This window comes from Tamandua tetradactyla, chromosome 2 (genome assembly GCF_023851605.1).
Source record: "Tamandua tetradactyla isolate mTamTet1 chromosome 2, mTamTet1.pri, whole genome shotgun sequence".
Classification (NCBI taxonomy): domain Eukaryota; kingdom Metazoa; phylum Chordata; class Mammalia; order Pilosa; family Myrmecophagidae; genus Tamandua; species Tamandua tetradactyla.
In genome coordinates, this window is record NC_135328.1 from 63,419,529 (window position 1) to 63,442,762 (window position 23,234).

The 23,234-nt window shown below is 36.1% G+C and overlaps 1 protein-coding gene across 2 annotated transcripts in view; it reads left to right on the top strand.

Moving 5' to 3' along the window:
- RIGI (RNA sensor RIG-I) overlaps positions 1-23,234 on the top strand; it is a 96,338-nt gene that overhangs the window by 30,418 nt on the left and 42,686 nt on the right. For both annotated transcript variants that reach the window (XM_077147974.1, XM_077147973.1), the window contains exons 3-12: positions 582-763; positions 1,756-1,903; positions 2,948-3,067; positions 4,966-5,073; positions 5,480-5,633; positions 7,171-7,429; positions 12,653-12,815; positions 14,275-14,394; positions 17,985-18,142; positions 19,110-19,245. In XM_077147974.1, the coding sequence (XP_077004089.1) occupies positions 582-763; positions 1,756-1,903; positions 2,948-3,067; positions 4,966-5,073; positions 5,480-5,633; positions 7,171-7,429; positions 12,653-12,815; positions 14,275-14,394; positions 17,985-18,142; positions 19,110-19,245 (1,548 nt within the window). The remainder of the gene's footprint in view (positions 1-581; positions 764-1,755; positions 1,904-2,947; positions 3,068-4,965; positions 5,074-5,479; positions 5,634-7,170; positions 7,430-12,652; positions 12,816-14,274; positions 14,395-17,984; positions 18,143-19,109; positions 19,246-23,234) is intronic.

Consider the following 23,234-nt stretch of genomic DNA (forward strand, 5'->3'; position numbering starts at 1 on the left):
AGTTAGACAATCCAGGTGATTCTTTTAGAGAACCTTAGAGCAAGGCATTCATGGACTATTACAATAGGAAATTCTTCTTCCTTAAATTTTCTAATATAATATATATATTAGAATAATATTTTAATATTATTTTCTTGGAATAATGTAGAATACAAGCTGCTTGAGGGCAGAAGTCAAGATTTATATTTCTTTTTGCCCCTTTTACTGCTTTGCAGTGAGAAAAGACATTTAATAAACATATGCTGATTTAATGCCTTTAAAGACAAATTATGGATTGTAGGTGAAGTCTGTGGGGTGCTTTGGAAGGAAGATTTTATTCTAAGACCAAATATAAGACATCAAATTTATCCTTAGTATTTTATTCTAAGAGATAATAAACATTGTTAGAGGACCTAAGATTTTGGGTGCTGAAAATGAACATTGGATTTTCTTTTTGAAAAATTATTGCTAATTGAGGTAATGTACAGGTCTTTTTCTAAGAGTTTTCCCATCATATATTCAAACATGAGTCCTATGATATTAATCTCAAAATATTTTTCATTTGGTCTTATAAAAGACCCCATTTTCTTCTTACTTTTCAGGTTATACTGGACTTTATGAAGCCTTTGAAAATTGGGATTTCCAAAAACTTGAAAATTTGGAGGACCACAGACAGCTTTTAAGACGTTTACAACCAGAATTTAAAACCAGAATTAATCCAACAGATATCCTCCCTGAAATATCCCACTGTTTAATTAATCAGGAATGTGAAGAAATTAAACAGGTAAGTTAATATAAAAATGCTGATATTTGAGAAAACAACTTGAAAAAAAAATCCTCTATTTTCTACACTGTTTTAGACCTGAGAAAGGGCATTGAAATTCACAAAAGTTTACATATCTGAGGTATAATTACCTAGAATAGAACTTTTAAAGTGAACTGAATAATTTTTAGGCCACAATTTTTATGTCAATTAGAATAATTTTGTTTTGTGAAAAATGCTAATTCAAATAAAATTGGATAGTTCAGCAAATAAAAATAAAAAATAGTATATTTAGACTGCAATAACTACTCTAGTTGTTAAGCGTTCAAGCTCTGGACACTGATAAATTTTGTTAGAATCCCAGCTCAGCCACTTACTAATGATGTGATTTAGGATAAGCTAAGCCCTTGTTTCTTCATGTATAAAATGGGAATAATAATCTGTGCTAATGTAATATTTTATAGGCATTAAATAATATATGTAAAGCAGTTACATATTTGTGGCACATAATAGTAAGTGCTTAATAAATTTTAGTTATTATGATTATAATGATCAATTAGTAATAAAAGTTATGCTAACACCCACTACCCAGAAAAAAACATTTGTTAATATTTTGTTATATCCTTCCAAACATCTCTTTATGCCAATGTACCCCTTTTGTGAATTGCTACTCATATATATATGAGCTCAGAGAAAGTGAGGAGGGAGGTTTGGCCTGACATAATATCAAGTGTAAAGGATAAGGATAAAGGAAAGGATATCTCTAAACATGAATAAGATCCATTGAACCGGATGCACGGGTGGTTCAATGGTAGAATGCTCGCCTCTCATGTGGGAGATCCTGGTTTGATTCTTGGATCATGTACCCCCCCCCCCCCCCCAAAAGATCCATTGAACCATAGTAATGAATTTTAAAGCAGATAGCACTTGAATTGATATTTTTTCAGTAAAAACTCATCAAAAGGAACCCTTTTGCAATGATTGATTAACAAACTGCAGTTACTTTGGTTTAGGTTTGTTCCAACAAGGGCACAATGGCAGGTGCAGAGAAAATGATTGAATGCCTTCTCAGATCAGACAAGGAGAACTGGCCCAAAATTTTGAAACTTGCTTTGGAGAGAGATGAGTGCCATTTCAGCGAACTGTGGATTGTAGAGAAAGGTAAGATATTCCAAGGAAAAACACTGAAGGGAGAGGTGGAACAGTCTGGAAACACCAGACTTCTGCTTTTCTACTGAGGGCCTCCCTACTTCCTACCTGTACTCCACCCACTGTCAGAGGCAATTTTCCCTTCAAATATTTATGGCTACATCTCTAGTCAGAGACCAGTATGAAGTTGACTCTGGGAGGCAAGTGGCTACTTGCCTACAGATTTTGTTTGGTTGATTATAACTTCTAAGAATAAACCAGGGCAAACCACGTATATCTACAGTAAGCCCAGGTGGCTCAGAGAATTTTAAAAAGGCAGAGTCTGAGCTGCCAGTCTGGTTTAGATGACCAGAGCTTGAGAATTCTAGAGTTAATGGTTCAAACTCCAGGACTCCCTCCATGTTTGAGGTAGAATCAGGATAGACCTTGCCTGGTTCTCTCACCTAGAGCCCATCTGGAACGGAACCAGACCAGGAGTGAAAAAAATGTATATCAGCTCTGATTAAGTATCTGCACAATCATTTGGTTTCCTGATGCTAAGATCTTCTCAGAGCATTGTTTTAAAAGCTGAGCTTGTTCATCTGAATGTCTGGCCTTAGAGTTTCCTTGGCTTCTTTAGATTATCAGTTGTTCTGGAAATTTTCTATATAAATGGACGCCTGATTTCTTGGGTAAGGAAACAGTCAGAAGACGTGAATATCTGCTATGTCAGTGCTTCTCTTTTTAAATATACATATGAATCCCTGAGGATATTAATAATATGCATGTTCTGATCCAGTAGGAGCTCAAGATTCTGCACTTCTAATAAGCTCCCGAAGGTGCTGTCAATGTTCCACTTTGAGTAGTAAAATGACAAGGGACATTGTAGTTCAAATTTCAAATTGAGATTCAATCTCAAATTGATTCTTTTAATTGTTTTAAAGGGTGAAGGAAGGGGTTGTGAGAAATCTTAATCAAAGTTTAAAATTTCAATGTTATGACCTTTTTGTGAGGCATTCATCATCCAAACTATGAATAAATTGTTAAGATTCTAAAATGTTTTTTGGTCTTATAAAGGTGAAAATGATCTTGAAATTAAAGATCTCGAGGTGAACGAAATAGAAACTTCCAGCGTACATTTCTACCAAGAAGAACCAGAATACAAGAATCTTAGTCAGAATTCATGTCCACCTTCAGGTACCTGCCATGTTCTTTTCTGTAGCAGTGCTCTTCAGCTAATTCATGTGGGGACGTGTTTCACAGTACCAAAAGTCAGTGCTTTTGAAGAGGATTTTAAGGAAAATTTAAAAATGAAAAAAATCTATTTTTTTCTGTAATTAGAAATATAGTTCTCTCCCTTCCATAGCTATTATCAGTTTCTTCTTCCTGTTCTTTTATCACTAAGAAAGTAAGTGCATGTCTATAATGAAAATGCAAAGAGTCCTCCCAGAAACTTAGCTTCTGTGAAATCCCAAATCAGCCCAGTTTTTAAAAGAAATACTTACACTGTTTGTGAGTCATTTGCTCACTTTCCTTTTAAAGTTCTAGAGGCTGCCATGTATACTGATGAAGTTTGTTCACTGCACAGATGTGCCTGGCTGAGTGGTTGAGTTGGGGCTGACTTTCAGCTTGAGCTGTTTGTCAAATAGTACATGGGAGGGCTGTGTCCTCCAAGAGGGGCTCCTTTTTCTAATTCACAGAAAGCCCTTTGGAAATTAACTGTGACCTTATAAAGTCTGCCTTATGTTTCTTGAAGTGTATTTTCATAACTGTGACATGAGAGACCAGAAATGGGGTATCATAAAAAGTTAATTATAAGAGGGTATCAGAATGGAAATTGAGATTAATGATGAATAGTGTTAGAGGAAAAAATGTGAGATTGGGATAACAACATAAGAAGAAAACTTACAGATTACGTTTAAAAAAATTTTTTTTTATTAATTTTTAAATTAAAAAAATATGACGAAGAAATATAAACATTCTTAACATATGATCGTTCCATTCTACATATATAATCAGTAATTCACAATATTATCACATAGTTACATATTCATCATCATGATCTTTTCTTAGAACACTTGCATCAATTCAGAAAAAGAAATAAAAAGTCAACAGAAAAAGAAATAAAACGAAAACAGAAAAAAAATTATACATGCCACACTCCTTACCCCTCCGTTTCATTGATCACTAGCATTTCAAACTAAATTTATTTTAACATTTGTTCCCCCTATTATTTATTTTTATTCCATATGTTCTACTCATCTGTTGACAAGGTAGATAAAAGGACAATCAGACACAAGGTTTTCACAATTACACAGTCACATTGTGAAAGCTATATCGTTATACAATCATCATCAAGAAGCATGACTACCTTACAGATTACTTTTGCACCCAAAGATTTTTGTCATTCTAGTATGAAATCTATGAATATAAGATGCTTTAAATTTTTCTCTGATACTTAAAAACCCTTAGTTAACTCACAACCTTTCCAGGATTCTCCTTTTCTTTAAAATGGGCAAGCCAGGCTCACTAGATGATTTCCAAGGTTTCTAGTCCTTAATATTCTATATGCTTATTTGTTAGTGAGTTAAAGCCTCTAGCTGCCTTTTAAAAACTCTGGTATTGAGAGAAAATAGCATGTGAAAGCCAGAAGAATGGCAAAGCATAGTTGCTTTTTAATAAAAAAAATAGTTTGCTTTCGGAATTCAATATTAACAGTTTGGTTCTCTTTAAAGATATTGGGCAGATTTGTTGTTGCTATTTTGTCTGATATAGCGTTTCTTTTTACCTATGACCACCTGCTTTGCCCGGAATTAAGCTATTTTTGCCTTAGTTCCTCCCTACTAGGCTTCTGTGGTTAATTAAGAAAGAATTCTTTTTGAGTTTTCCTTGCCATCCATTCTCTGTCATTGAGGGAGAATTCAGTACTTCAGATCAGTGGAAAACTGGAATGGTTAACAGGAGATGAGGATTTTAAACTCCTTAAACAAGGCCCTTCATGCCAAAGTCAGAATTTGGGTCTATTGGACTGTAACTATTGCCATGATTTCTCGGATCAGTAACTATTTGTTAATATTGTTCCTTTTGTATTACAGAGGCTCCTCAAACTAACTCATATAGCTCCTTGAAGCCAAGAAATTACCAACTAGAGCTCGCTTTGCCTGCTAAGGAAGGAAAAAATACGATAATATGTGCTCCTACTGGTAAATCAATCACTATTACTTGTATGCTTTGTTTCTTGGTTAACTTCCTTTTTTAGTTTTATTGAGTATTTGGAAAAAATGGACAAGTTTCAGTTTTCCCCTCATTCCATTTGTCTTTTGAGGAAACTACCCTGTTAATGTAGTCTCAAGATATTTTAATGGACATGGGAAGAGAAAGAAAAATATCTTTTTTGGGCCTTGGCTGTTTGAGAGCATGTTACCCAGGAAATAGTCTGATATCTTTTCATCATAGTGTAAATTCTGTCATTTTTCTTGGTCTATCCATATGATCAATTTACTAATTAGCCCAGTGATTTTTAGAGGAGCCCAAAATAAATTCCTTTCCAAAGAAATATTTTAGTATATATTATTTACATATTTTCTTTCTTTCCTTCTATGTTAAAAGGTTGTGGAAAAACCTTTATTGCACTTCTTATATGTGAACATCATCTTAAAAAATTTCCACCAGGACAAAAAGGGAAGGTTGTCTTTTTTGCAATTCAAGTCCCAGTGTATGAACAGCAGAAATCTGTATTCTCAAAACATTTTGAAAGACTTGGGTAGGTATAATGGTTGGTCCAATTTCTTTTTCTCTAGCATCATGTAACTGATGTGTTTTTTTGTTTGGATTCATTTCTTAAAACCCCTGGTTTTTCTAAGAAAAAATTCCATTATAAATTCAACTTTTATGTAATTTATATGTGGTTTCTTCATTTATTCAAGTCCTTTTTGTTACATACACTGGGAACTCTAAACTCTTCTGATTAGCTCTTATAGAGTAAGTAAATGATTTCTTAAGAAATAAATTTGACATTAAAATATCACATTTAACTTTAATGATTTTATCATTTATATATTTCTCTTTTCTCGATATACTCTCTTCATTCTTAGTGATATAAAAAAATTAATATGTATTATTATCAATTATAGCCAGCTTGCATTTATTCCTTGCTTACCCTGTGTCAGGCTCTGCTTCTTTTGGGGTTAGGGAGAACGTCATCAATTAATGTTTTTTTTTTTAATGAATGAGAGTGCCAGTTTCCCTCCACTTCCTTGTCAGCTTATTATCATCTGTCTTTTTAAATACAGTGGATATGAAGTGGTATCTCCGTCTGGTTTTGATTCACATTTCCCTGATGACTAATAATGTTGAGCATCTTTTCATGTGTTTATTGGCCATTTTTGTATTTTCTTTGGAGAAATGTTTTCAAGTCCTTTGCCTATATATATTTTTGGGTTTCTTGTCTTTTATTAATGAGTTATAAAAGTCCTTTATATAAAGAATTCTGATGAAGTCCGATTTAGCTATTGCTTTCTTTGTTGCTTGTACTTCTGGTGTTATATCTAAGAAAGTTTTATCTAATTCAAAGTCTTGAGATTTACTCTTATGTTTTCTTCTAAGTATTTTATGGCTTTAGGTGTTACATTTAGATTTGATGCATTTTTAGTTTATTTTTGTATGTGGTTTGTGGTAGGGGTCTGAATTTATCCTTTTGCATGTTTGTATCTCTTTGTCCTAGCACTGTTTGCTCAAAAGACTATTTTATTCAAAGTGACTATTTTATCTTGGCCCTCTTTTCAAAAACCAAATGTGAAGATTTATTTTTGAACTTTTAATTTTATTCCATTGATCTATATGTCTATCATTATGCCAGTATCACAAAATTTTGATTATATTAGTTTGTACTACGTTTTGAAATCAGGAAGTGTGAGCACACAAATTTTATTTTTTTTCAAGATTGTTGTGGCTACTCTAAGACCCTTGAATTTCTGTACAAATTTAGAATCAGCTTGCCCATTTGTGCAAAAAAGCCAGCCTGGAGTTTGATAGGCACTGCATTGAATCTGTACATCAATTTGGAGACTACTGCCACCTTAACAATATCAAGTCTTCCAATCCATGAACATGATGTCTTTCCACTTCTTTAGGTCTTCCTTAATTTCTTTCAACAATGTTTTTTATATTCGGTGTACCAGTCTTGCACCTGTTCAAGTATTTTATTCTTTTATCAATTAATGTTTTGACCTAGTGTTTTATATTTTGTGGTTCTTCATTTACCTTGTGGTTGATAATGGGAAATCCCTGTCTTTTCCCAGGTACAAAGTTGCAGGTATTTCTGGAGCCATATCTGAGAAGGTCCCAGTGGAAGCAATTATTGAGAACAATGATATCATCATTTTAACTCCACAGATCCTTGTGAACAGCCTTAAAAATGGGATTATTCCATCGCTGTCTGTCTTCACTTTGATGATATTTGATGAATGCCACAATACCAGCAAACAGCACCCGTACAATATGATCATGTTCAAGTTCCTAGATCAGAAACTTGGAGGATCTTCAGGCTCATTGCCCCAGGTATCTATCTACAAAATCCAATAGATTCCTCAGAAGAGCATCATCTTCTAAAATCCTCTTTTCTTACTTCATATCTGTTCTAGTTTGCAAGCTACCAGAATGCAATATACCAGAAATGGAACAACTTTTAAAAAGGGGAATTTAATAAGTTGCGAGTTCTAAGTTCTAAGGCCATGAAAATGTCCAAATTAAGGCAAGGCTGTAAGAGTGTTCAAAGTCAGGCATCCAGGAAAAGATATCTTGGTTCAAGAAGGCCGGTGATGTTTGAGGTTTCTCTCTCAACTAGAAAGGCACATGGCAATGTCTGCTAGCTTTCTTTCTAATCTTCTCCAGCAGCTTCCCCCGGGGCATTTTCTTTCTTCATTTCCAGTGGTCTCTGACTGTGTGGGCTCTCTTGGTTCTGGTGGCTCTAAAGCTTTTCCCAAAATGATTCCCTCTTAAAAGACTCAAATAAGCAACCCCACCTTGAATGGGTAGAAACACATCTCCATGGAAACCATCTATCAAAAACCATAATTGGGTGGGTCATATCTCCATGAAAACAATAAAAAAATATCCCATCCAGCAATATTGAATGAGGTTTAAAGGACATGGCTTTTCTGGGGTACAATACTAGCTTCAGACCAGCACAGTATCCTTCTCAGGTCCTAAGTCTATGTTGTACAACTCATTGATTAATTTTGTTGGGGTCATTTAGTCATGTAACAAATATATATGAAGTGTCTCCATGTGCCATGCACTGTGCTTAAGAGACTTCAAAAGCTTAAGTCTTGTGGCGAGCCAGATAGTTAAGAATTATGTGACAGTGTATCATAATGGCATGCTCTGGAGATGGGTATATGGTATAGTTGGAATATAAATGAAAAAATTCCTAAGTCTGCTGTGAAAGTTGGGCAAAACTTAAAAGAAGTTGTGTTAGATGAAATCTAACAGGAGTTTGCCAGGCAGATAGGTGGATGAGGTTCAACAAGGGGGTACTATGTATCCTCACTCATGGGGGTATGAAAGAACTTGGTGTGCTCAAGAACTTGAAGTCTTTCAGTATTATTGGAATGTAGAGTGTAAGGCAGTAAATAGCAGTAGGTGAAGCAGGATGGGAAAAAGAAAGGGAATGTTTGATACAACGTGATGCCAGGAGAGACCAGAAGGTATGGGGTAAGTAGGCAAGTAGTTGGATTATATGGGAGAGAAGATGGAAAAACACAGTCATCAAAGAACAAGTAGTGAGAAGCGTCAAGACAGAGAGGAGAGCCTAAATGGGGGCAAGAAGGGAATCCTGGCTTATAACCTCTCTTTTCTTCTCTTGAATGTATAAAGGAGAGGTATATCATTTGCTGAGAATAACCATGGCATGATTGGGGTACAGAGCTTGGGGAAGATGGAGAAGGTTTGAAATGAGAGATAACTGAGAGGAATGCATAAAAGAATTGCCTAGTCATATTGGGAGCCCAAATGAAGTTGGAAACCATGAATTTATAGTAACACAACTTTGCCAATCCGTAAACTTCTCCAGCCCTAATAACTCTATTGGGAAGTACAGGTACACATAGACAAAAAAAGGACCTTTCAATAGAAACGGTACTTCTCACAGCTTTTCTTCTAGAATAAAATTGTTAGTTAACTAAATTCTTTGTTGATGGGCCAATTATTCAAATAATTCAAACTAATTATTTATTGAGTGACTATTAGAGTAAGAAATGAACCTTTTTAGGTGATCATTAAGCTAAATTTTTTACTGATGTTGTCTTACTGAATCCATGTAGCTACCATTTTAAAAAATATTTTTATTGCAAAATCTTTATACACGTATAGTCCATCCATAGTATATAATCATTGGCTCTCAATGTCATCACATAGTTGTGTATTCATCACCATGATCATTTTTAGAACACTTGAATCACTCCAGAAAAAGAATTAAAAAGAAAAAAAAGAACTCATACATCCCATACATCTTACCCCTCCCTCTCATTGACCACTAGTATTTCAATCTACCCCTTTTTTTTTTAACTCTTTAGTCCCCCTATTGTTTATTTATTTATTATCTATATGTTTTTACTCATCTGTCCAAACCCTTGATAAAAGGAGCATCAAACACAAGGTTTTCACAGTCACATTGGTGACATTGTGAAAGCTATATGGTTAATACAGTCATCTTCAAGAAACAAGCTTACTGGAACATAACTCAACAGTTTCAGGTACTTCCCTCTAGCCACTGCAGTATACCATAAACTAAAAAGAGGGGGTGTTGCATTGTGGCTTAGCAGGCAGAGTTCTTGCCTGCCATACTGGAGACCCGGGTTCGATTCCCAGTGCCTGCCCATGCAAAAAAAAAAAAAAGGAGATATCTATGTAATGCATAAGAATAATCTCCAGGATAAACTCTCGACTCTCATAAGAATAACCTCCAGGATAACCTCTTGATTCTGAAATCTCTCAGCCACTGAAACTTTATTTTGTCTCATTTCCCTCTAACCTCTTTTGGTCAAGAAGGTTTTCTCAATCCCATGATGCCAAGTCCTGGCTCATCCTAGGAGTCCTGTGCCATGTTGCTAGGGAGATTTACACCCCTGGGAGTCATGTCCCATATAGGGTGGAGGGCAGTAAGTTAACTTGCTGAGTTGCCTTAGAGAGAGAAGCCAGATGTGAGCAACGAAAGAGGTTCCTGGGGGCATAATTATTGGTAGGTTTAGCTTCTCCTTTGCAAGAATAAGTTTCATAGGGGGTAAATCCCAAGATCGACGGCTTAGTGTATTGAATTGGTTATCCCCACTGCTTGTGAGACTATCAGGAATTCCCTAAGATGAAGAAGTTTAATATTTCCTCCTTTCTCTCCAGTCACCCAAGAGGACTTTGCAAATACTTTTTTATTCTCTACCCACATTACTCTGGGATATATCAGGGCATTACACTAACCTGTAGAAACCAACAAGATCTCATGCCCTGTTCAAGATTCTATGGAATTATGGTGCTTGAATAAACTGACCATACAAGTGCATTACCCAAAATATAAATTTTGCACCAAATAAACATCTCTCCCTTTGGTCTCACACAGAAATTGAAGTTTTAAAATATGAACGATATCATCCTTTACCCTGTATTCTGATTTACCTTAGTCCTATCCAGATCAGCTTCATTCGTATCTCTAGTCGAAGTCTGATTACTTTTTCAGCTTTTTAACAGTTGCTGTATAGGATCATGCTGACTTTCATAGTTTCATGAGTCTCAGGTGTCACATAAATGCCTGAAGTTTCAGGGAACAACTAAGATATACACAAACAGCTCAGTATCTCAGAATTTAGAAATAACAGTTAGAACTCCTGAATATATGTGACTGCTGTAAAAGCTTACAGTCTAGGACCCTTTACAGCAGGCCCCAACTTGATAACCCATGCCTTAACTTCAGTTCTCCAAGTTTGTATATTATAGATGTAGTCCATATGAGTGAGGCATGATAACATTTGTCTTTTTGTTTCTGCCATTTCATTCAACATACAGTCCTCAGTGTTCGTTCACCTAGTTGCATGCCTCATAACTTCATTCATTCTTGCTGCTGCTTAGTAATCCATTGCAATATATACAACACAGTTCGCCCTTCTATCCCTCAGGCTGCCTCCGTCCATTGCAAATTGTAAACACTGACGCCATAAACACCAGTGTGCAAATGTCCATACGTCTCCCCACTCTCAGTTCCTCTAGGTATATACCTAGCAATGGGGTTGCAGGATCATATGGCCACTCCACCCCAGCCTCCTGTGGAAGCACCACACTGCCCTCTAGAGGGGCTATACCTCTGAGCTTCCCTACCAACAGTGAATAGGTGCATCTCTTTTTCCACATTTTTCTAGCACTTGTGTCTCTCTGTTCATTTTTAAACAGTTTTGTTTGCACATCATACAATCCAACGTAAATAAATAGCCATGCCTTTGCCACCATAATCTATATGAAGATGTTTCCTTTTCTTCTGCAAACAGTCCGTGCGCCTCCATCATATCACCTACTTGTTGACATTTAGTTTTGGCATAATACCTTTCTTTGTTATATTCAGTGAAAGCATATAAGCTGTAGACCCTAGCTTGCATTGACTGTACTTATTTTCCTATATACCATCCCATTTTCAACACCTAGCAATGTTAACATTCATTTGTTCTCTCTCATGCAAAAAGTTTTAATATTTGTACATTCAGTCACCATCATTGTCTGCTCTAGGCATTCCTAAGTTATACTATCTCTGTCTTTAACCTCTATCTTTCCTTCTAGTGTCCTGCGTGCCCCAGCCCTTCTTCCTCAAACATACTCATATTCAGTCTCATTCAGTATACTTATATTATTGTGCTACCATAAAATAGTATTGTGCTATCTATTTCTGAATTTTTACAATCAGTCCTGTTGTACATTCTGTATTCCTTTAGCACCAGATGTTCACTCTTTACCTTCTTTCTATCTCCTGATAACCTGTGTTCTTAACTTTAACTCTCAAAGTTCACTCGTTAATGTTAGCTCATATTAGTGAGACCATACAGTATTTGTCCTTTTGTTTCTGGCTCATTTCACTCAGCATAATGTCCTCAAGATTCATCCATGTTTTACATGCGTCATGACTTTATTCTGTCTTATACCGTGTCGTATTCCATTGTATGTATATATCACAGCTTGTTTAGCCACTCATCCATTGATGGACATTTGGGCTGTTTCTATCTCTTGGCAGTCATGCACGATGCTGTTATAAACACTGGTATGCAAGTGTCCATTTATGTCTTTGTTTTCAGTTCCTCTGAATATATACCTAGTAATGGAATAGCTACCATTTTAGTTACTGTTTCCCAACTTTACAGAAAGCTGAAAATACTTGTCACCGGCCACACAGCCAGTAAGGCATGGCTGAGATCGGAATGAAGTGTCTGATTTCATTTCTTCACATTTTCAATATGTTGTTCTAGGCATCATGGGCATCTAAAGGTGAAAAAGAAAGAAATCTTGCCTTGAAAGGGCTTCTTGTCTCAGTTTGTATGCTGCTTAGTGTTCCGCTGATTAGTTGACTGCCTTTGTTTGGTACTTGACCTAATGGGGATCTTCTATTTGGAAATGTCATAGAGAAAGTCAGAAAAAATGATATTCCATATCTTTATCTAAAGTTATAAAAAAAACTACTCCAGTATAAAAGAGTTACATGAGGACTTTTGGAAATGTCATACTGTTTCTAACCATTTGGATTGCTCCTTACAGATTATTGGGCTGACTGCTTCGGTTGGCATTGGGAATGCCAACGACAAACGTGAAGCTGTGGAATATATCTGCAAACTGTGTGCTTCTCTCGACATATCAGTGATAGCAACAGTCAAAGACAACTTGGAGGAACTGGAACAAATTGTTTGTAAACCCCAGAAATGTAAGTAGGATCTAGTAGCAAACTCTTTGGGACATTGTTACCCACTGGTATTCCTAGCTCATTTAGATGATATTTGTGTGAACATGGAATTTTTACCCCTTCACTGTTTACTAGAAAATACATAACCTCAAACTTGGAATATAATCACATTTCCAGCCTTTTTCCCCAACTGAGCTCCCTTTGTAAGCAGTGGACAAATCTTAGGAGTGACCTGTAGAAATCAAACATTCTTACTCTTTGATTCCATGAAACTCTTATAAAGGTACTAGCAATAGGAACAAGGTCATGAGAAAGCATGAGGATGGCTAAGGGCCTGGCTCAGACCTTCCCTGTGTTCCATGCCTGAGGAGGACACAGTGAGATCATCCATTACTTGAATATGTATCTGATGATCAAAAGAACAGAATATGAATTTTTATAATGTCAACCAGCAAATGTTTATTGAATACCAACCCTATAGTAACCCTTTATGGGGGAAAGGTGTAGAGGAGAAATACATGACTTCATCCTTGCTTCACCCTTATACTCATATGGCTTTATGACTATAGTAGAAGGAACATGCATGAAATAGACAGGGGCGGAGACTGTTGGTTGCGTTCCTTTCTGCAGTTTACTTGTAAGGAGGTTACAGAAGCTACCGATTTAGTTTTTTAGCATCATGTAAGAATTTCTTTATAATCTGTTCCATCTCTCCCTCTAATCTTCATCTCCTCCCACTTCCCATAAGCCCAACCATGTTACATTCCTCAGGTTTCCCCTAACATGTCATGTGGTTTCCCTCCAAGCTATTCTGCATGCTGTCTTTAACGAGATTGCTCTTACTTTCTCCTCTCCCCTTTCCCTATTTATTCTACAATACTGCCTCCTCCAGGAGTAGTTGAGCCTCTTCTCCTGTGTCCGCTGTTGCCGTGCACATACTTCTGTTAAATCACTGTGCTGTGGTTCCTTGACTACCTATCTTTGTTCCCTCTAAGAGTACCTCTCTCTGGAGCAGAGACTGTGTTCTTTCCAACTTCCTGTCACCAGGATGTGGCACATGGTAAACAGTCAGTAAGCTCCCACTGGAAGGATGCAATAATGGATGGTAGGATTGATGTGAACACTCTCGGGTGTTGGGTGGGCAGACCAGAGAGCAGAGACAAGGATAAAGAGAGTGGCATTTACTAAGACAGGATGGAAACTGGATTCACCAGAGGAGAGGCTCTGTTTTAAGGTAACAGGAAAGCCAGAGTGAGAGGTTACACCAAGGCAATGTAAGACAGATGTTAGAGTCAGTGCAAGAAGCAACAGGGAGTTGTTGCAAGGTTTTGGAGCGTTGCTATCTTCATTTTGACCACCTTCCAGTGAATTTAGGATCTGAGATGTTATGGAGGAAGTAACAAAGGCATAGCAAGGTTCGGAGCTAGTTACTTTGAATAAGTATTTTGCAAAAGTACTTACTTTCCTTTGATGCTTCTAGTTTTCAGAAAAGTGGAAACACGGCCTGACAACAAATTCAAAAGCATCATCTTTCAGATGATGAAGGAGACAGAGAATCTGGCAAAGAGAGTCATTGAAGAACTCGGAGCTGTAACTCTTGGTGAGAAAAATCTCTAAATTTTGCATTCTTTTCACTTGGGAATAGCCATGTGATATTCACTAGTGTCTTTTTAAATTCTCCTCAGTATGAATATAGTAGTCAGTACTGTATCCAGAGGTTGAATTTCTTGATTATAAACTTTTCAGGTTATTTTCAAGCCCTGAAAGTCCTCTTTTATGTTCTCTCTTGCTTTTTTTTAATCCAAAGTAAGCCCCACTTGGATGTATACCCCTCAAAAATACCTTATTCAAATCTTTTCATCACTTTCTTGACTTTCCGAATCAGCTCTTCATCTTGACTTGCCTATTTCTAGGAATGTAACCACCATTCATTCCCCTGTGGCTCAGTTTTGTTTTTTTTTGCTTTCTTTATTTCTCTGATTTTAATATTTTTATTGTAAAAACTTACCATACAAACATTTTTAACATACAAACGTTCCATACATGGTGTACAATCAGTAGCTCACAATATCATCACATAATTGTATATTCATTACCATGATCAGTTTTTAGAACACTTGTATCACTCCAGCAAAATAAAGAAAAAAGAAGGAAGAAAAAACTCACATATACCATACTCCTTACTCCTTCCTTTTATTGAACACTAGTATTTCAATCTACTTAATTTAACTTTTGTTCTCCCTATTATTTATTTATTTTTATCCATATTTTTGACTGATCTGTCCATACCATGGATAAAAGGAGCATCAGACACAAGGTTTTCCAATCACACAGTCACATTGTAAAAGCTTTATCATTATACAGTCATCTTCATGAAACAAGGCTACTGAAACACAGCTCTACAGTTTCAGGTCCTTCCCTCTAGTGTGGCTCAGTTTTAATCCTAGGGGGCTTTGAGTCTTTTTCCTTTGGATATCCTCATGTAGTCATCAAGTTTTGTTCTCTGTTTATTCATTCATCAAATATTTATTGTGCCAGGCACTGTACTGGATAATGGAAATACCAAGATTAAAGACATAGTCCCTGTCCTCAGGGAAGTCTTGATCAATTAAATGAGAATCAGATGTGAGTGGTTTCCATGTAGCAGGGTCAAGTTGTACACGGGGTGCCATGGTGATCACCTGGGAACTTTGATTAACTTAGACTGGGTAGCAGAGAAGGCTTCCTGGGGGGGAGTTGATGCCTGAGACAAATCCTGGAGAAGTCAGTGAAATTAAGAAGGGAAGTAAAGTTTATAAGTTCTAAAGAGCAGCAGGTATAAAGGGAATAGAGAACATGGTGGTTTTAGAAACTGCAAGCATTTCATTTTGATTTTAATATGTGAGTAGAGTAGGGAGTGAGACAGACAGTGGAGGGCCTGATAGGTCAAGCTGAATTTGAAGTTTATCCTAAAAGCAATAGGAAGCAAATGAAAATTTTAAACTAGTATTTCCCAGTCAATGCGGAGGGCCAAACAAAGGCAGTGGAGGTAAGTTGGAGAAGAGAGGAGAGATGTACAAGCCCGTCCAACAAGAAGTGTAAAGGTTTAATGGCTAATTGGATTTGGGGGGAAGTGAATAAGAGAAGGCAGTGGGGGTGACTTCCTCCCAGGATTCTGGCTTGGCACTTATGTGTATGTTAGTGGGTAGTGCCGGTTCCAGGACTAGAAGTGACCTGGCAATTACAAGATGAGTTTAGAGTTCCCAAGTCATTGACCCCTCCTGACATCTTTCCTTCTTTCACATTTATTTTGCTATTTTCTTTCATAGCTTAATTTATATCCTATTCTAACAGCCTTCCAGCTGGTTTGTCCCTTTTCATGCTCTCTTCCATCTAACCCCCATAAACCAGTTTTATCATTTCAGTGTCCTGCTTAAAACTTGCATTGGGGATAATCTCTAAACTCTTAACCAGACAGTCTAAGTGCATGTCAATCTTGTCCTATTTTTCCAATTTTACCTTCTACTACGTCCCTACTTAATCCTTTTATTTAGAGTTTGTTGAACATGTTCATTCATTCAGAGCTAGGTAATGTGCTACATGGTAGGAATACAGCATGAATCCTAAGATATACCTCCTGCCCTTGTGGCACTTTAAGTGTAATGGTGAAACCAAAAATTTGAGAAGTAATAGTAATAATAATAATAATAAAGCAAGGCTGAGGGTGGGACTGATGATGGTGATGTTTCCAGCAGAGGAAACATTATGGACAAAAGTCAGGAGGCTAGGGAGAATATGGGGACATCCATTAATTCCGTAAAATGCAAGAAGGGGAGTTGCTAAAGATGGAATCAGAGAGGCAGAGGCCAGATCACAGAGGCCCTGTGAGCCATGGTAGTAGTTTGCCTGGAGGAATCCACTGAAGCCTGTCAAGCAGTAGTAGCTTAGTCTTTCATTTGCAATTTTGAAAGCTCTCTCCAACTGTCAGGTGAGAATGAATTGGAGGGAGCAAGGTGAGAGGCAGGGAGACCAATTAGGAGCCTGTTATATTATCCAGGAGAGAGAGGACATGATCTGAATTAGGGAAGAAGTAGAGGGATGGAGAGACAATTGATGGTGTGACATGAATTTCTGTTGGGCTTTCCCTTATTTTTCTCTAATTGCTTGTCTCCACCTTTTTGCCAGTCCATATCCTGTCAATTGCACTTTTCCAAATTGCTCAGCCCATACCAGCACTTATCCCAGCTCAAAAAATGTCTTTTAGTTCATCTGATTTACTATGGGCCACCATGTTTGTAGCTGGGGCTGGGAAAGAAGTCTGTCAGAGCATCTCTGGGTAGCCTCCTTTGTTCCTCTTACTAAAAATGAATGAGTAGGGTGGAGAAGCTTAAACCAGAAATATAGCTCTTGCCTATGAGTTGTATTGTACTGTCCTCTTCCTGAGGAGCCCTAGAGAACTTGCACTAGAGTAACACACAGAGTAAGCCACTTAAGAACAGTGGTCCACCTAGATCCCAAATACTTAAGATGAATAAAGCATCTGAGTCTTAGCCTAAGAGATGCATGCGCACAGAAGCATTCATCACAAATATCTTTTGAGCACCTCTTCCATGCTTGGCCCTGTGAATGGTGCTGTGAAGATTGGTGGGCTTAAGTTCACAATCAAGCAAAATGGTCTGTGTTGAATGCTGTCTCTCCTGTTTTTACATGGCCTCTTCTGATGAAACTCATGAGGCCTGTTAGTTTTACCCAGTGCTTCTTCATTTTTAAAGGCAAAGTTTTTTATTCCCCCTAGCCATTATTTTACCCTTAGGCTGCTTTGACTTTCAGTCCATAGAGACAGTAGAGCTTGGGCATTGGCACAACTGGATTTGAAGTCCTACCGTTTCCTTCAAAGACTAGCTGTGTGACATTGGGAAAATGACTTAAATTTTCTGAGCTCCAGTTTTCTTATATATAAAATGTAATATCTAGCTCATGGGGTTGTGAAAATTAATTGAATCATTAATGGAAAACTTTTTGTTTGATTCTGGGTACATAGTAAGTGTTCAGTAACAGTCTTACGTGTGTACAGATATACTGCTGAAAGTTGAGACTATTTCAGGGAGACTTTTGGCTTACAGACAGTAAGAAGAAAATTAAGGGGTGAGGCATGTTTGTGACCTTATATTACTGACCATATGGCACAATGAAAGACTTTTTCTTTTCCAGAAAACTTATCTCAAATTCAAAATAGGGAATTTGGAACACAGAAATATGAACAATGGATTGGTGCGATTCAGAAAAGATGTGCAGTGTTTCACATACCAGACAAAGAGAAAGAAAGCAGGATTTGTAAAGCAATGTTTTTGTACACCTCACATCTGCGGGTATGTTCTTTCTTTTGAAAGGCATATTTTGGTCATTGCTATTAGGAACTTCATTCTGGCAGCTGAGAGAAATCAATTTTTTATCCTTTCCCCAGAATGCGCTTAGGAGCCTTTCCAGGAAGTACTAATGAAGCAAACTCCAAAAGTTGTCATATTAAGCAAAACTTTTACTTTCTGAAGGTTGACATTGGAGGCAACAGGACTAAAATAAATGCTGGGATTCTGAGCTGTGCCTCCAGTGTTCCCATAGTTTTCGTGGTTGGAAAAAATTGGATGATGATAAGAGAACATTAATCTAGATATATGATCAATGACAGATCTCTTTAAAGTTGAGTTAAGTGGATTCCATTGCCATATGTTGAAGGATGTGTTTTCTCACATTTGGTAAAACCAAGTGCTCAGACATCCGTGGTCTTTGGTTATTTCCTGGTGAATCAAAAATTAAGAAAATACATTATGAAAAACAGCCATCACCTCTGCTTATGTTGTCATTAAAATATTTAAAAAATGCATTCAATCGACATTTTAATGAACTTAATGGAATCTTTGGTGTAGATGGTCAGCACCATTCTGAACAGATATAATTATAATTCATTGATGGCTTTGGATGCATGAAAGATGAAGGTAGATGTCTGAATCAAAGCAGTCTGATATGAAAGTTGATTTGGTTTTGCTTCTGTTTTTTAAACTTTGACATTTTATTCAGGTGGTTTTCTCTTTCAAAGTAGAGGTAAAGTGAATCTAGTTAATTAATGAGTCTAGGTAATTGGTTTTTTTTTTACAGTATTTGATTAAAAGGAATTATTACAGAACCCTTAGGGACCATTATCTTAGAAAACTAAAAGTTGAAATAGATTTGAGAGATTTTATTTTGAAAATTGATTCCTTGTTAAGTATAGCTAATTGAACGGAAAACATGGTGCTGGACGTTAGAAACACACTGAAACTCAACTTTCATTTTAAACAGAAATATAATGATGCCCTTATTATTAGTGAAGATGCACGAATCAAAGATGGTTTGGATTACTTGAAAGACTTCTTCAGTGATGTCCGAGCAGCAGGATTTGATGAAATTGAGAAATATCTCACTCAGAGATTTGAAGGTGGGTGGTGATTCCAGAGGAGGAAGCTGTTGTAGTCATATATATATATATGACTACATATATATATATATGACTATATATGACTTATATATATATATATAAGTTTGGGGTGCTGAAGGAGTTGTCCTGAGTTTAAGAAGTATTAGAGATGGTAGGACTGTTTATTACCTGTGGAATGACAGTTTCTTATTTCGTGTTTAGAAGAAGTTAAAATTGTAACATTTGCAAAGGATGAGTCCCATTGAAACAGCTGATAGATAGTAGCATTTTTTTTTAACTTTTGAAAATTTATAGAGGTTTAAAGTACACAGAAAAGTGTTTTAATGATATTAAACATTATTATATATATTATATATTCTTCTCTATAAAGAAATTGCAAACAGCCCATAATCCTTCTTGATCTGGTAACACCTTTGGCATCCTTAAAAAATGTGTATTTATTTATAAAAGTAGTAGATAAAAAGTAAGTCTTCTTTTTCCCTCTCTTGAACTTCTTTTCCCAAAGATAATCACTATTAATAATTTGTGGGGAGATGGAAGCAGCCAAAATGACCATCAACAGATGAGTGGCTAAACAAGCTGTGATATATATATATATATATGATAGAATATTATGCAGCTGTAAGACAGAATAAAGTTATGAAGTATGTAACAACATGGATGGACCTTAAGGACATTATGCTGAGAGGGATTAGCCAGAAACAAAAGGACAAATACTGTACGGTCTCACTGATACGAACTAACATTAATGAATGAACTCGGAGAATTTCAGCTAAGAACAGAGACCATCAGGAGATAGAAATAAGGTAGATATTGGGTAATTGAAGCTGAAGGAGTGCAGATTGTGCAACCTCACTGATTGTAAAAATTCAGAAATGGATAGCACAATACTACCTAACTGCAAAACAATAATGTTAGTACACTGAATGAAGCTGAATATGAGAGTGATAGATGAAGGAGGGCCGGGGGCACAAATGAAATCAGAAGGAAAGACAGACGATAAAGGCTGAGATGGCATAATCTAGGAATGCCTAGAGTGTATAATGATAGTGACTAAATGTACAAATTAAAAAATGTTTTTGCATGAGGAAGAACAAAGGAATGTCAATATTGCAGGGTGTTGAAAATAGATGGTAATTAATATTTTAAAACTTCAGCTTATGTGTGAGACTAAAGCAGAAAATGTTTATTTGGTACAAAATTTATATTTTGACTAGTGCATTTCCTAATATAACTTATGTGTATAGTTTAATTGAATACCATAAGTACATGGAACCTTGAGTAGAGCATGAGATTTTGTAGGTTTGTCCAGAGTGATGCTCAGATAAATCTGCCCCCCCCCAAAATAGTAATTTGTGGGGTCCTATACCATATTATTTACTATACATATGTATAGCGTGTATATGCTGTTAAATGTTTAAAACTAGCTTTTGGGGAAAAGGTATGCATATATATGTAAAATTTTATTATAAATTTTATTGATGTAAAAAATGTGTAGCACCCAATTAAAAATAATCATAAAACATGCAGTACTCTTTATTGTAAATTCCATATAACCAATTGATTTTCATAGAGCATTTTGGTGATTTTTACAGAACTTTTGTATCCATAACCAACCATTGTTTGCAGTTGGCAAACAAGCATAATTCTGATGTGAATTGTTGATACACATTTTCATTTATGATGAAATGGGACGACAAAGACATTTGTCAGAAGTTCACTCATTTGTCAATGATATGAGTGGCTTTTTTGCTGAGTTGAATAATAGTTTTCAAATACTGGAGTAATATTTCCTCATTTTTTGATGTGTGTTGTTCACTATGCATTGGATACAAGCACAACATACTTTTCAATTTAATCTGCATTATAAATATTTTCTCCATCAATTTCATAGGCCTAGACTGTCAAAAACAATAAATCAAGCACTAATTTTTTTTGTTTAATTGCCATGCTGTTTCAAGGAACAGACAGCTTAGAGGTTAAATCCCTGCGTTAACACTTTAACATATTAAGACGAATCAATAAAGAGATAGAAATTTTAAAAAAGAACCAAACCGAAACACTGGAGTTGAAGACCACAATGATTGAAATGAAAAATTTGCCAGAGGGTTTCAATAGCAGATTGGAGCTGGCAGATGAAACAGTCAGTGAAGTTGAAGATATGACATTGAAATAAGTCAGTCTGAAGAACAGAGAGAAAAAAGATTAATAAAAAGTAGCCTAAGACACCTCTGGGACACCATCAGGCATACCGATATACGTATTAAGAGAGACCCAGAAGGAGAAGAAAAAGAGAAAAGAGCAGAAGGAATATTCAAATAAATAACAGCAGAAAATTTTCCAAGTTTAACAAAAGACATGATTTTTCACATTGAGGAAGCCCAGTGAACCCCAAAGAGGATACATTTGGAGAGAAGCATGCTTAAGCACAGAGTGAAGCTGTCAAATGGCAAGAACAAGGAGAGTTCTGAAAGCTTAAAGAGAAGAGCAATGTGATATGTATAAGGGAGTCTCAATAAGATTCTGTCATTTCTCATCAGAAATCAGAGAGGCAGGGAGGCAGTAGGTCAAAATATTTCAAGTATTTTAATATCTTGCCAAAAATTTTATATCTGGCAAGACCATCTTTCAGAAATGAGGAACAGATTAAGATATTCCCATATAAACAAAAGCTTAGGGAGTTCATCACCACTAGACCTGCCCTAGAAGCAATACTAAAGGAAGTTTTTCAGACTGCAAGGAAAGGGCACTGGAAAGTTGATAAAAATGGTGTAAAGAAATAAAGATCTCTGGTAAAGGTCTTTAAATGCTAATTTAATAAATGCTAATACTATTGTATTTCCTGTTATGTAACTCCACTCTTGACTTCTTAGAAGCTCTAAAATGCAAATATATAAAAGCAGAGCTCAATCCATGCTTTGGACTTAACAAAGTATAAAGATATAATTTGTATCAAGTACGACAAAAAGGTGGGAGGATGGAGGGGTATAGGAACAGTGTATATATATATATGTTATTGAAGTGAAATTGTTATGAAATCAGACGTAATTGTTATAGATTGAAGATGTTAAATTTAAGTCTTATGGTAAAAACAAAGAAAATATATGAAAAATATGTACAGAAGGAAATGAGAAGGGACTCAAAGTGGCACACTGTAAAAATAAAATAAATATGAAATTAGGCATTAATGGAAGAATTGAGGAATAAAAAAGGTTACAAGGCTTACAAAGACCAAATGGTAAAATGCCAGAAGAAAGTCCTCCATTATCAGGAGTTAATTTAAATGTAAATGGATTAAACTCTCCAGTCAAAAGGCAGAAGTTGGCAGAATGGATAAAAAAGTATGGCCCAGATATATGCTGGTTATGATAGAATCACCTTAAATTCGAGACAAGTAGGCTGAAGGTGAGAGGATGGAAAATAATATACCATGCAAGTAGTAAACAAAAGAGAGCTGTGGCAGCTATGCTAATATCAGATAAAATAGACTTTAAGTAAAAAAGAAAAATGTTACAAGGGACAGAGAAGGTAATCATATACTGAAGACAGCAATTATAAATGTATATGCACCTAATTGCAGAGCTCCCAGATATATGAAGCAAATATTTATAGATTTAAACGAAGAAACAGACAGTTCTGAATCAACAGTAGGAGACTTCAGTACACCATTTTCAATAATGGATAGAACATCTAGACAGAAAATCAACAAAGAAATAGAAGCCTTGAATGATAACCTAAATCAACTAGACCTAACAGACATATATAGATACTTCACTCCACAGCAGCAGAATACACATTATTCTCTAGTGCATGTGGATCATTCTCAGGATAGACCATATGTTATGTTAACATATGTTAATAGTCTCACTAAATTAAAAAAATACTGAAATCATGCAATGTATTTCTCCAACCACAATGAAACAAAGTTAGAAACCACTAACAGAAGAATTGGAAAATTCACAGATCTGTGGAAATTACACAACATACTT